The sequence below is a fragment of the Spea bombifrons genome, chromosome 2, assembly GCF_027358695.1.
Source record: "Spea bombifrons isolate aSpeBom1 chromosome 2, aSpeBom1.2.pri, whole genome shotgun sequence".
Taxonomy (NCBI): Eukaryota; Metazoa; Chordata; class Amphibia; order Anura; family Pelobatidae; genus Spea; species Spea bombifrons.
In genome coordinates, this window is record NC_071088.1 from 80,695,167 (window position 1) to 80,709,976 (window position 14,810).

The window sequence follows — 14,810 nt, forward strand, 5'->3', positions numbered from 1 at the left end:
TGTGTGTGTGTCTCTTAGATGGTAAAGTACAAGTCCACGGCCAGCATGCTTTCATCAGTTTCAGTACCCAGTTTATTAAAGTACACATACTAATTTACTACCATGCTGTGTCTGATGTGTGACCTTTTTATCAGGTTTCCCCTCCCATAGAGCTGCTGCTCACAGATGATGGTTTATTGGACTATTAAATAATGACGGTGAAAAAGAAAAAGTCCAGGAGGGCCAGCAGTGTATTGTAAATATAATAAAATTACATTAGAATAGAATTTCATATAGTATCGTATAGTATGTTGAAAAAAAGACTTCAGTCCATCACGTTCAACCTCTCACACACACACCCACTTCTAAAGTTCTAAAGTTGATCCAAAAGAAGGCAAAAAACCCTACTTGGGGCATTTACCAATTATGCTACAACAGGGAAAAAAAATCCTTCTTGATTCCATAGTGGCAATCAGATTACTCCCTGGATCAACTTTCTAATACGACTGTCCTTTTAGCAGTTGTAGCCCTTTATGTTATGCTTAACCGACAAGCATCCAGACCTTTCTTAAAAATACCCACAGAGTTAGATAATACAACATCCTAAGGCAGCGAGTTCCATATTCTTATTGTTCTTACTGTGAAGAACACTTTCCCATAATAATAATATTTTTATAATTATATAATATAAAAATTATTTTTAAAAATACAAAAACTAAAAATGTGTCAAAAAACACCAAACAATACAAGGATATCTTTATATGATGACATTATTTGGATACTTTTACAGTCATATCATTAAGTATATCCTAGTATAGTTTGGTTTTCTTTTATACATTTTCATTATATTTACATTGTAAAGTCACGACAGCTTGAGATACGTCCAAAAGACACACAAATTGACATATGAAAGGCTAACAAATTGTTTAGCCGTGCATAATGTTAACAGATTAGATCTGAAAAAAAATCTGAAACATGAGAGGTGGGGGCATTGGTGCCTAAAAGTTTAAAATACAAACTATTACGCAACTATACAACCGTAAAAAAATTGCAATGAGTGAATCAGTAAAAATAATATATTTATCTCCATTATAGTTAATGGGTTAATCCATTTCTTATGAAGTCTACACACTATGCACCCCTGGTCTACATTCTCCTAAAGTATGGGCCATGTTGGCCTCGATCACATGCCATTTTAGCCAAAGAAATCCCCCATAGTTAGTCATACATAATGTTTAACACACAGGCACTTAAGATTTACACAGAAAAATACTTGGAGGGCTTCAAGATGAATCGGTGAGTTTAGTATTATGTGTATTTACACACAAGTCCTGGCGGGAAGTTACAAAAAGTTAAATATCTCAAAATAAAAAAAAGAACTTATACCACCTACTTTTTAATCACAAATTTGATCCTGTTGCCAACCTGAATAATTTTCTCCAGCCTGGGGATCCCATACCAGGATGGGCTTCTGAATGGTATATTATCAGGCAGACCTTCCACGTACATTTCGTTGGGGTTAGCCTCAAACTTCTGGTACGGTACAGGCATGAGCTCTGTTTTTCCCAAAGACTCCGCTGTTTGAGAACATAGAAAATGTTCTATATACCAATAACTTTTAGATGCTCTTTAGAAATAGTAAGATCAAAACAAGGATCAAATGTGAAAAAGAATAAAATTGTGAGTAATGTCCTAGCCGTTAATGACATCTGCTTTTAATGTAGATACCAGACAGGGATGTTGCGCCAAATAGTATATGCTTATCTGAAAAGTGTGGAGAGAAATATAAAAAATAATTTAAAAAAATGTTTACAAAACTTGACAGAACACTTACCCAGCTTTTTACAAAATAGATGATCAACAGTTTTTCTTAATTTTGTGATTCTTGCATACCATTCCTCTTTCACTAACAAGGTCAATAAAAAATATATATTTAGTAATTAGTCATATTTCAATTGCTTATAAACATATTGGTGTTACAAAAATTAGAATATACATGCAGATGTAAATTTTTTTTACATGAATTTGTTAAAAAAGGAACATTCTTCAACGGATCCCTGCTTTAAGACCGAGACTTGAAATGTGCAATGGGGATATTGACTGGAGTTTTCCATGTTGACTCTCTGTATTATGGATCTGCATTATATTGGTTATAGGATGTTGCAGAAGTTCCCTTCCAATGGACTGTATAACTCCCACCAACCTCTGCCAACCTCCCACTATCTAACTGGTAACCTTCTAAAGGTGCAGGAATTGTGTAACATGGTGGGGTATACCGTGTCTGTTTATGTATACTATTGTGCAACACAGATATAGGTTGCCTTGTGCGCCATAACAAATTATAGCGCTCACGATGCTTTTCAGTCTTAAGGACCTCTTAGATAATTTAATACCAACATTTAAATAATAAAATACCTCCTGGGGCTGTCTTTTCAATGAAAAATGGTTCTGTCGCAGAATTTAAAAGATCAGGCCTAGAGGGAAAATAAGAACAGTCAACATCACATTTTCATATAGCTATAACTGGGCTGCTGCTATGTGCAGAAATGTATATTTTTCCCCATCTAAGCCAAGAGGTACTCTAATCATTTGTTTAAGACTCCTGATCTTGCAACCAAACTTTTCAATCAGTAACATTTGTTATCCATACTAGTTATCCATAAAAGTGATGTATAGAGCTTCTCGGATGAAGAAAAAAATATACAGGTAAATATAAAGATACAAGATATAAAGATTTCATATAGCTTAGAACTACTCCAAGCCACATAGTCATAGCCTAAGATTTTCCGATTTCTTTAAGATCTTTAAAAACGTGCTTGGTTGTTGGGGTTTATTCATCCTTTAGTGAAAAAATCCCATTATGTTAATGGTCAAAGAAGGAATAGCTTACCATAAATTAGCTCTTTCGAAAGTCACACAATTAGATGATTTTGGATTGCCAGACCTCATAACGAGTACTTTTTTTTTTATTAAACTCTAAGCTTTGAAGCTCAGACAAGACCACTCTGATTTACTAATCTGTCTCAGTGTACACTTATGGTTTAACAAAGGAAACGGCAAACATACTTTTTAATCACAAAGCGTATCCGTTCTCGTGCAAGCAGTATCCTTTCGAGGCGTGGAATTCCATAAGTTGAAGGTTTTCTAAATGGAATTCCTTCGGGAAGTCCTTCCACATACAGATCCTCTGTATTCGACTGGAAGAGGTGATATGGAATTGATACGGGACCATTCACATTTATGGCTTGAGCTGCAAAGAAAAAAAAAGCCATACAAAAAGAAATTGCTTTGATGAAATGTTAAAGGCTAAAACACATTTAACAGAAACAATAAGAACATTTTACACAACCTAACCATGAACGCAAGATCCCTCGTATACACATCAACGAAACTAAACTACAGTCTTAAATGCTAGAACATTAAAAGAAAAGTGAAAAGTGCTGTCAGCAAAGCCGTCTCCATCGGCATTCTCTCAGTCCCAGCATGGGATACAACATGATTTCCTGGCACTCAGATGCAGGCAGCTTGTGAGGACTGTGAGGGAGCAGAAGCCCAAATGGGGGCCATGACTTAAAAAGAAATAGTTATTCAGTATTAAGTACTTGGGTATGATACGCAACTCCTTTTTCAGGTAAACCCAAGATTTTATGGTATATAACCTGTTGCTCAGAAACCTGTCCCTTATGATGGTACTCATTATGGAGCTGGTGGTCTCTCCCTACATACCGTATTTTCTCTCAAACAACTCTTCCACCTGTTTCCTCAAGTCTGTGATTCTTGCATTCCACTTTTCTGGAATAAAAAAAATAAAAAAAATAAAACATAGGTGATTTTCGGGACCGTAGGCAAGATACAACTACAAACCTACAACGGTGTTGTACATTATGACGACACATAATACTTACATTCTTCTAAAATGCAGAAACATTGTACAGGGCTGCTCAATATGAAGGTGCTATATAAATTACCGTATTTATCGGCGTATAACACGCACTGGTGTATAACACGCACCCCCATTTTTGAACAAAAAAACTGAACAAAAAAAACTTCATCAGAATCACTGCTATCTGGGAAACCACACACACACAGTAAGACACACACAGTAAGACACACACACAGTAAGACACACTCACACTCAGACACACACAAACTCAGACACACACACAGTAAGACACACTCACACTCAGACACACACATTAAGACACACACTAAGACACACACACTAAGACATAGACACACACTAAGACACACACTAAGACACAGACACACACTAAGACACACACTAAGACACAGACACAAACAGACTCAGAGACACACACAAACACACAGACACACACACTCAGACACACACACCCTAACCCCCCTTCTCAGGATCTCCCCTCTCTCTCCCTAACCCCACCCCGGTCACTTACCTTCAACTCCTGTGTTGGAAGCGTGAGGCGTTTGTCTCGGGTGCCGGCGCTTCACTGCTGAGCGCCGGCACCCGAGACAAACGCCTCACGCTTCCAACACAGGAGTTGAAGCGCTGAGGCGGGCGGCGGCGGCTGAGGCTGAGGCAGGCGGCGGCTGAGGCTGAGGCAGGCGGCAGGCGGCGGCGGCGGCGGCTGAGGCAGGCGGCTGAGGCAGGCGGCGGCTGAGGCAGGCGGCGGCGGCCGCCAGCAGAGGAGTCCTGGATTTCTGTCAGTCAGGAGGGCCCGAGAGTTGCCGAGCGGTCGTCTTCAGCAACCGCTCGGCACCCCTTGGGCCCCCCCTGACTGGCAGAGCTCCAGGGCCCGGTCGCAGTTGCGACCCCGGTAGTTCCGCCACTGGCTCTAGGATTTATCGGCGTATAACACGCAGGTAGGGTTTCAGCTTCATATTTTAGTTAAAAAAGTGCGTGTTATACGCCGATAAATACGGTAATACATTCATCATAATAGGCACAGAAACCTATCAAAAGGTTACGTCTATTTGACAAAAAGTTATTGTCTCTATACAGTTTCAGTACATATTATAATATATACGATTATGTAGTTGTACAAATAAACCGAAGGTTTGGAATTTAGACCTCGAGATACCAGATGTTCTTTACGATTAGCAGTTTCGGTAGTAATATTAGCCAGAAACCACGTATAACAAGGAAACTTCAATATGGCTAATACGGACAACCAATAACACTTACTCATTGGCTCTACTTACCAAAGTTAAATTCTCGTGTTTTTCTTCTGCATTGTGTCGACTGATCATGTAGAGTTTCTGCACCCTTTTGCTTCTTGTGAGGTGGTAAGTAGTCATCATCTTTGAAACAAACAAAAAAAATGTTTTCTTTAGCTTTTTAGAAGGAGGTCTTAAAGATAAAGATGAGTTCATGGCCAATTCTTTTTTCCTTTTAGGTGCTTTTCAGGAAAATGTAAGTGTCATCATTTGAGTACTTTTTCACCAACTTAACATTTTAATGGAAACAATGTTTTTTTGAGTTCCAATATTTTTTTGTGAATGCATTCACCAGTAGCCTAACCGTGTAGTAGATTAAGCTCTAGGACATGCAGTTGACGTTACAAAGACGCATTTCTTCAGAACCATGCCTGAAACACAAGCCGCATGCGCTTTTTCCGGATATATTTGTCCTGAACTGTCTGGCTTCTCATGCAGCACGGTGGTCATCTACCCTTTGAAGTGAAGGTGTAGATCATACATACTGGCTCTTTTTTCGGTGTATTTACGGTCGCCATGCATTTTCAGCGTGCGTGTATATTGATGCACACACACCATGTCCATACTGCATTCGTCAGAACCCCTGATAATACCGTTTTAGTTGCAGGCCACGATTACTCTCATTATAAAAGGTCTTTATAAACTAACCTTCTATAGTGACCTCAACTTCAGGATCCTCACTTGTTTCAGAGGCTGCGTGATGAGTTGAGTCTTTGAAGCATAAAGAAAAGAAAAGAAGCCCATACAATAATATAACACACACCTCATACTGAAACCCTGATGCCACACTCCTGATATCCGTGATATAGCTCAACTCTTTCATAATATCTAGGGGTGCTGAAATTCTAGGTATTTAGCCATAGAGAAACATGGCCTCTAACCGGTCCTAACCGAAAGCTATTTGTATAACTGTAAAAGAACTCTGCATACATAAAAAGGGATTGTAAGAATCTTTTTTTTGTCAGACAAAAAGACTGCACTTCCCCTACAAATTAGAGACTTTTAAAACAGTTAATGGACTGGGTAGGGGAAGAGATCAGAGCTGTTTAAACAGAGCACCGTTACATTCAACAGAGATTTAAATGCCTGAATCTTGGTTCGGGCATTTCCTTCTGGTGACGTCATTGCTGACCTTGCTGGGCAAATCCCTTCATGCAGTGAAGACTCACAGGGTCTCTGGACCTGCCACAACACCTCAATGACTAATTGCACAATGCACGATCGGGCAGTGTGAGTGTGTGTATACTACAGCCCCAATGGCATAAATTATGTATATAAGCTTTGAAAAAAAATCCTCGGCCCGTATTCCCAAAAGAAATGTAAAAGTAATGTCCCCTTAAAATACTACTCAATAACTCTGGGAGATGAAGAGTTACCACAAACATCGGTGGTAAAATGGCTGCATGAAAAGTGTGAAAATGTTTCAAGTCAGATATCCTGGGTTGTCTTCTTTTTAGTAATGTATGGGGTGGTTTTCGTGATCTGTGACCATTATTTAAGTTAGGGTCCCAGCATGCTAAATTTGGAAAAAAAAATTATAAAATAAAAAAATATCTATAATTCAGATTTTTTCCCTTTTCTTTTGAGCACCCTGAGTATCCAAAGTCAGCACAGTTGAACAATGCCTCCTCTTCCTCCTCATGGAAGGAAACATTTTCATTAGAAAGGGACATGCCTCTCAATGTAGACATCACGCTTTACTTCCATTCAATAAACTAAGCCAATGTGGGGGTGAACTTCGTATATGGAAAAGGCATTTCAAGAATCCATTAAGCTACTTTGTGACAGACAAACCAAGCTTCAGAACGAAGATGGTGGTGGTTGGGCATAAGAAAAAACAAACAAAAAAAACTTAGTTTCAAATAATAGTACCAGGAGCATTACTACTCCAGCTAGTTACCAGAGCGAGATAATGATCCAACTGATCCTTGTTCTTAAATATAGAGGTATATAAATTTTTCTGGTGGCACGTGGACATATATGCTAGCAGCCTTATGACGAATTTCTTTATGCTACTTACATTGAGAGGCAAGTTAGTGAGGACTAACTCAGAGCACTTAGAAATAATAATAAGCAACTAATAAAGTCAGCCACAGCCATGTCACAAAAGTCATCCCTGAACTTATAGGCCAGCAGCTAGGTACACGCGGCCGTACAGTAGACTTTGCACTTTTGCCATGTATCCAACAGGGAGCCACAGATTAAAAATTTGACCCAGCCCACTGGGCATCTGCCCTGTGTGCCCACTAAATGTTTAAAATTAAATAATGTGAATATACAAAATGTAGTAGGAAACAGAACAATATTCAAAATCATGGAAAATATAAGACTTTCGGATACGCACAAACTGCAAACTTACAAAATTTTGGAAAATTCGGTGATTTCGCACAAAGCCCCGAAAACGAGGCCCGACCCCCCCACGAACCGGATGATAACTAAGCAAAAAGCTCAGCATTTTTGTCAGACATTCTAGGGTCCATATTCAATCACATTCTCGTTCACTCTCTCTTTCATGCTCTCTAAATGTTTCTCTTCCTTCTCAGCCAACCACTTCTGCATCTTCATCTTCTTCCTTCAATCCTTAATCTTTTTTACTTTGCCCGCATGTCCGCAGACTAACACATCAACTTCAGCCCAAAGTGGCAGCACTTGCAATGACACCCACTCCTGATTCTCCATATTCAGTTCAATATGGTGGCGCATGCAGTGACGTCCTATCAGGTAGGTCGTCACTGCAGCGCCTACGTATGGAACTTGTTGGGTTGTCCGCGGAGATGTGGATGAAGAACGAAGATTAAGGATTAAAGATTGAAAAAAGAAAAGAAGGGAGAAGATAGAAGATGCAGAAAAAAAGGCAGACAGAGTGAGTGAATGAGAGAGAGAACGAGAGACAATGAGCAAGAGTGAATGAGAGTGAATTTGGGCACCACATTTCGTTCCCGGATTAAAAAAGGCCCCCAAATTTTTTGGGCAGGGAACGAAAACAAACCGAAAAATTTGTACGTCTACTAAATATTTCTTTAAAAATACAGGAGAACATATATCAAAAATTACATATATGAAAAACACTTTATGCTGTGTTTGTGCTACCATATGTGTGTTGTGCTACAACATTATAACATGCATATAAAAGTTTTTTTATTCCATTCACAAACAGTTTTGTTCCTGGAATACACCGCTTCTGGTATGAAGTATGTCTGTGCAAAGCTGTAGTGTCTAGTCATGTCTACAAACAAGATATGGTACACTGTGATAAGTAGTAGGATTCTCCTCTACCACATTTCCCTCAAATGCCGGGAGAGTTGGGGTTTTTTTTGTGGGCAGAGGATGATGATGACTTTGTATCAAATTGATGGCAAATTACTGAGAGCTGTGTTTTCACAATAAAACACATTTGAGGAAAAGGGTATTTGATAATCATGGGGCCAGAATCAGATTTGCTTTAAAAAATTGATACTGGTCGGAAACCGTCATAAGAATATTCAGTACGTCAAGTATGAGCTTTTCATAACTGAGCTTTCCTAGCATAATGCATCATTATACTTGTGAGAAGCGTTATGCTACTTTTCCAGACACTCAACGAGGCTGTCCGTTTGTAATGTTTAGCGACGTCAAGGAGTTGAAATGTTCATTTCTCTGGCAAACGTCCAGGTTAGTGAATAGATGTGAAATGCGTGGACATTTATAAAATGTCTGCTTAACATGTACTGTGTACATTTAGTTGTTATAGCCACAACAGTCATGTATATTTTATAGGTCTCTAACCTTCTGCTTGATCCATATCAGCTGCTTCATTGGACTCTTCACCATAACTATACCCTTAAAAATATAAAAGAAAACACAAATTTAAATAGTATATAAACCTCAATTCACCTCAATTTTCCCCACTTTGTTATGACATATACCACTTTTGCGTTGCAGATGAGTACACAAAAGTAACATGTTATAATGAGAAAACGGTTCTGCAGTGACAGAATATTCCAAATGAAGCATTTTCTGGGTTAGGAGGAAATATCAATAGAATACGGACATAAAATAGTCCAAGCTGGAATCAGGAAATATATTGCAGAGCTTATGTGTTACGCTGTACTACGCTTCTGTCAAAAGAAAGTGAAAATTCTAAAACGTATATTTTAAAAAAGGTATGTAGAAGGATTTTTTGGTGTTGGTATTGATATTAGTAACAGGCAATCTCAGATGTTCTCACAGCAGGTGCTCACATGGGTAGTTTCTGAGAGTGGTACATACATTAATGCAAAACCAAATATCATGACTAAAATTGCCAATCTAATAGCAGATATTCAACAAGGAATACATTTTTAAGTACTTTGTAGGTACGCTCATATGCATTCATCAAACCTAGAAAAGAAATGGCCTCTTCAGGAGAAGCTGCAGTGGAACACCTCCTCCGTAGTGTGACATTTTTACCCTACTAATACTGAAAGTCATTACATTAATACTGGTAAAATGTTTGGACAGTAACTAAATATTTTAACAGGAAAAAAAGATACAACCTATATTGGTAGATGACACTTCTTCAATGATAGTTTACTGTTTAAGAGGCAAGGTAATAATACAGAGAATTTCAATACTTTACGTGAAGGTAGTCAACACTAACCCCTCCAAACCTAGTAGAACAAACAGATACAATGGGGCCCAACGTGCTATTCTAGGGTCAAAGTTCTTCGTCAGGAGCAATTACCATGGAAACTATGAGAACGTTCCAATTGCTCCACATTTAGCACTAGAACATTGTGCTTTAGACGTACGGCACAGACATCTCAACTAGAATTACACATTGCTTCAAAAGCCCAATTGTTACAAGAGTCCCATTCATTCTACCTTGGCAGCCGGTTACAAATGGGCACACAACTATGGGTAATTCTTCTTTCACAAACAGGTCAACATTTTCTGTTAAAAGCTTTACTAGAATATTTGATTTCACAAAATATAACATTTAGCTCATGCAATGTATAATGTTCTACTATTTCATTAGTAGAACATTGGATTGGATGCGCAACTTAGTAGAACACCCAATCCTACAACAGCATGCAGTATGGAGCACACCGCTCAACCTGCGAGGCTATGCCAGAACATTGCTTTCTGTATATTATACTTCATCTACTTATCCTCCATCTACGTATCCTCCTGTGTAGAATTTATAATATAAAGTTACACATTACATATTTTTTATTATTGGATTTTGCACATTTTGTAGGCAGAAGCACAAACACACAGATATAAACCAGCATTTTACATGGATTTTATTATAAGTGGGGGTTGATACTTAACATACTGGGTATGGCTGTACACACTGCGTAATATTAGAATTTGCTGGAAAACGTACTGATTTTAAATATAGATCAGAGACACAGAGCGCCAGAGACTGTGTGATCACAAGGTTTTTACACGAAATTGAGGAAATACACCTTAGAAGGTGTCTAACAAATGCATATTGATTACAATTAAACTAGGACCAAAATCAAACCTTCGAGCTCAGAAACAAAGTCACAATTGGAGTGTATAACGCATTCAGAATAAAATATCTCAAGTTCCTTTAAAGCTGGATACCATAAATAACTGCAAAACACAACGTTCATAGCAGGCGTTGGTTTTTTCAAGTAACTTATGTCTCCATAACACAATAGTATCTAAAAAGTAAGTCCTTTTAAAGGGGATAGGAGACAAAAAAAAAAAAATTGTAAAAGTAGTTTCTTTCTTTGTAAGCGGTTAAAATTGCTTGTGGTACCAAAGGTCCAATAAACACTATGGTTGGCATTTCCGATGAAGTGTCAGTTCTTGCTTTTTGCTCAATGAGTAGATGCTGTGCATTCACTTCGCAAGTAGTACGTAACACAAAGTTTGGCTTTAGGTTTTGTTTTTCATAAACATTGCAGTTCTATTTGTTTGTTTCCGATATAAACTTCCGTTTCCTTTCATTACAAGCGGGAGAACCTAAAAGAAAAAAAAAAGATCAGAGAAAGGGGTTATTTCGGTAGAGTCCTGATCACTGAAAGCCTTCATCATTCTCAATTGATTTTTACTCACTTGAGGTGGAGGCCTCGTCACCGTTGACACCGAGGTTAGCTGCTACAGGACGGTTGCCAAGAGATTTGCGGAGTAGTGTGACGTGGTTGTTCAGGGCTATATCTTGAGAAAACGAAGGCGTTCGAGGCACACATTTCTGAGGTGCATTAAGTGAAATTCCCGTTACGTGGTTCTGATTGTTATGTCTAGAACGTACAGCAATTTGGTGCGTTTCTTTGGTTCTAGAATATTCATCACTTGGGTTTGGAGTACTTGATTTACCATGTTCAAAAGCTTTATGGCGTTTACTCATTGCAGCTATATCTGGTTCTTGCAGTTTCTGTAGTAAGAGTTTTGTGGCGCTATAGTTTGTGATTCGACGCTCTGTGTGGATGCCCGCTCTTTGTATCATGGTCTTTAAGATTGTCTCAATAGAATGAATCCCTAGTGGCTGGTTCTTGTACCACTGAGGATCATGCTGCTGTAAGCTTGGATTCCAATTTATCGCCAGGTAAAAAGGGGCACTGGGCTCAAGCATTCTTGATGGCCTATGATGAAGAAATATCTTGTAGTTCATTACAGGACAACGTTCAGGACTTTTAGGACAAGCAAATGCTTTTGGCCTATGTTTATCCTTGGAATGACTGGCTCCTATAGGACTCTTTAGGTGTTGCTCTCGGTCGTACTGGAGGAACTCATTGCCGTGTTCATCCTCCCTCAGCAGTATGTCCCCCCATTTTAGTTGCCTCATTTCATTATTGCCTCTTATACCAAAGTAAATGCAGTTATTCAGCCACATGGTATTCTGAAGGGAACAAGCATTATGTGGCCCCAGCTGCTTAGTCAGATACAACTGATTTATAAGTTCCTCGGTCAGTTCATCGGAAGCATTTCGTTTACATCCTTTTCCTTTGGTTTTCAGTTCTCGTTGTTTCAATTTCAAAGCATCTCTTGTTGATTTAAATATTTCGTCAGTAGACAAGCTCGATGAGTAGTTCATCTGTTTCAGGTAACGTTCAACACTCTGGAAAATTGACCTAAGTGTAACTGGCTCATAATCACTGTTATCTTTCTTTTTAACACTGACAAAGTAGCGCGACAGCAAATTACACAGCACTGTTGGCGGTATATCGTAAATAGGTCTTGTTTCATTAAAGTGTGTAGAAAAGTAAGTCTGAAGGTTCTGAATGTCAAACATAGTTTTCCTAAGTGTGTTTCTGTTTTCTTCTGTTAACATAAAATCAAACTTATCAGTTGTATTAGTGCTGACTGGAGGATCCACTGTGCACTCTTCTGATTCCTCTCCAGAAGAGACATCCAGAAGACATCCAGCTGCATCCTTTCTGGCTTCAGTGTTCTGTTGGAAGTCTTCTAGTAGAGAGTTAACGTGTAATATTTACTATATATACACACATCCCTCTGCAACAGTATGTTCACAAGCATGCCTTGATTAAAAACATATGTTGGGGGGCTACTTTAAAAAAAAAAAAACAAAAAAACATTCAGTCCTTAACTTCGTCCCTCACTTTTTCAATGTTTTATTAAAGAAAACCAGATAAAGATATGTGCACAGACACATTATTTCAATGTGTATACTTTCAAATATAGATCCACTAGGCACTTAAATATAAAGGATTTGAAAGCCTGCGCTCAAGACTAGAAATAGTCTCCAGCACGTGGTCCTCTCTCTCAGTTTGTACAGAAATAGCACAAATACAGTGCTTTCAGGAAATTAAAAGATCCATCTAATATTTGCTATGAAGCCTGAGACTACCAAACTATTTCAGTTTTTGTTTAAAAGACAATGACATTCTGGACAAGATCCATTTGGCCAATCTAGTATACCAATTTTTCTTGAGACCGTAATCAGCCCCTGGTCTTATCTTAGATTCAGTATAGCTTTATGCCTATCCCATGCATGTTTCAATTTGCGCACTCTACCAGTTTTCATGGAATGTTGGTCCCATTTATCTACCACCCTCTCTGTAAAGAAAGTCTTGCTAACATAACATCTAAACCTCTGACTCTCTAGATTATGACCTCGTGTTCTAACATTTCTTCCCCTTTGACATAAACTTTCCTCCTGTACTTTATTAAATGCTTCCATCACATCTCTCCTTTCCTCTTAACTCTACATGCTGAGCTCCCTTAGTCTTTCCTTACTATTTTCTTCCTGCAAACCATTCACCATTTTAGTCGCCCTCCTCAGATCTCTCTTAAAAATGTCAACATCCTTCTGTAGACTGGATCTTCAGAACTGTACCCAATACTCTCTATGTGAGGTCTGAGCAGACATCTCTGAAATGGCAGAACCACCTCTTCCTTACGGTTACGAATGTCTCTAGCTATACAACCCAGCACCCTTGCTTGCGTTTTCCGATGCTTTAATTTATTGTCTGCTTACCTTTCTTCTGTTGTCACTGACAGAACAGTACCACGAATGCTATTTCCTGCCTTGGGATTTGTAAATTACACTATTTGAAAATTTCCAAAAACTGCAATTCACTTGAATCTTGAGGTCTATGTAGGACGTGCCTTACTGCTCCCCCCTATTCTATTATTCTAGCCAGCCAGTCAAAAACAAAATTGTTAGTTTGATGAGATCTCCCTGAAGTAAACTCACGGAGTTTCTGATTGACATCTAGATATTTAACAATCCTTTAGCATGGTTCTCATAAACTTCCTCAACTACCGACTTAAGACTTACTGGTCTATAATTCTCTACAAGGAATATTTGTACGTTTTAAGATTTAACTTAAATTTAGTTGATAAAATCATATCTCGTGTTACTACACTTAAAGCCACTGACTTCAAGGGGCTCAACTCAAGAGTTCTAGACTATAGAAAAGATCTCATTTAACACAGACATTGGTTGGGTGTTAACTCCTAAAGAACATCAGCATGTACAACACTTCAGAATACTCAAGATGATGATTCTCTAGCTCTCGCTGAAGAGATACACTTGTATATTCAAACGCTCACACAACCGAACAGAGAAAGACATATCCCAAGGATCTACATTATTCAGCCACTAGAGCGTGCAACAGTCTGAGATCTGGACCAGAAGCATTTGTGTTCTGGGGGACCACTGGCCAATTAAGGCAGCACCCACCGTACACACATCATTGAAAACGTCTTAAAGGAATGCAAAGCAGACTCGCCAAAACACAAAATGTTATAATCTCCTTCCTCGGTATAAACGAGGGAGTGGAAATCAGCGACAGCGATGAGAAACAGCAGAAAAGCTTTTTAATTTTTTTATCGGATACTAGTAATATGTTTTCAAAAGTACTGTGTGGTTTCCTTTTACTAAATAGTTTTGCCTAAAATTAGGTTTTCCTAGTCACAGAATGACTGTCTTAAGCATTAGCATTGCCATATAGAATCAGCTCAGTGTGGCAACCTAGCGGGGAAAGCCACCCAAAATATCACAACTGACAATGACGGCAGCGATCTGCAAACACAGGAAGCTTATTGAAGGGGGGGGGGGGGAAGCAAGTCTTCAATGCTAATCTACGTTACTGTGCCGCATTTTAAGCTCAAAAGATATATATCTTTATAACAAATAAGCAATCAGAAGTTGATGATTTGTAAGCTCATTTATGCATGCG

The 14,810-nt window shown here is 38.6% G+C and overlaps 1 protein-coding gene across 4 annotated transcripts in view; it reads right to left on the bottom strand.

Annotated features, from left to right (window-relative positions):
- The window catches only part of GTF2I (general transcription factor IIi), a 36,241-nt gene that overhangs the window by 11,643 nt on the left and 9,788 nt on the right, over nucleotides 1–14,810 (bottom strand). For 3 of the 4 annotated variants that reach the window (XM_053454920.1, XM_053454922.1, XM_053454919.1), the window contains 8 exons: nucleotides 8,938–8,991; nucleotides 5,821–5,883; nucleotides 5,158–5,256; nucleotides 3,706–3,771; nucleotides 3,046–3,229; nucleotides 2,395–2,453; nucleotides 1,814–1,885; nucleotides 1,373–1,556 (listed from right to left, as the gene is read on the bottom strand). In XM_053454920.1, the coding sequence (XP_053310895.1) occupies nucleotides 1,373–1,556; nucleotides 1,814–1,885; nucleotides 2,395–2,453; nucleotides 3,046–3,229; nucleotides 3,706–3,771; nucleotides 5,158–5,256; nucleotides 5,821–5,883; nucleotides 8,938–8,991 (781 nt within the window). The remainder of the gene's footprint in view (nucleotides 1–1,372; nucleotides 1,557–1,813; nucleotides 1,886–2,394; nucleotides 2,454–3,045; nucleotides 3,230–3,705; nucleotides 3,772–5,157; nucleotides 5,257–5,820; nucleotides 5,884–8,937; nucleotides 8,992–14,810) is intronic. The other variant, XM_053454921.1, reaches the window with a different exon arrangement.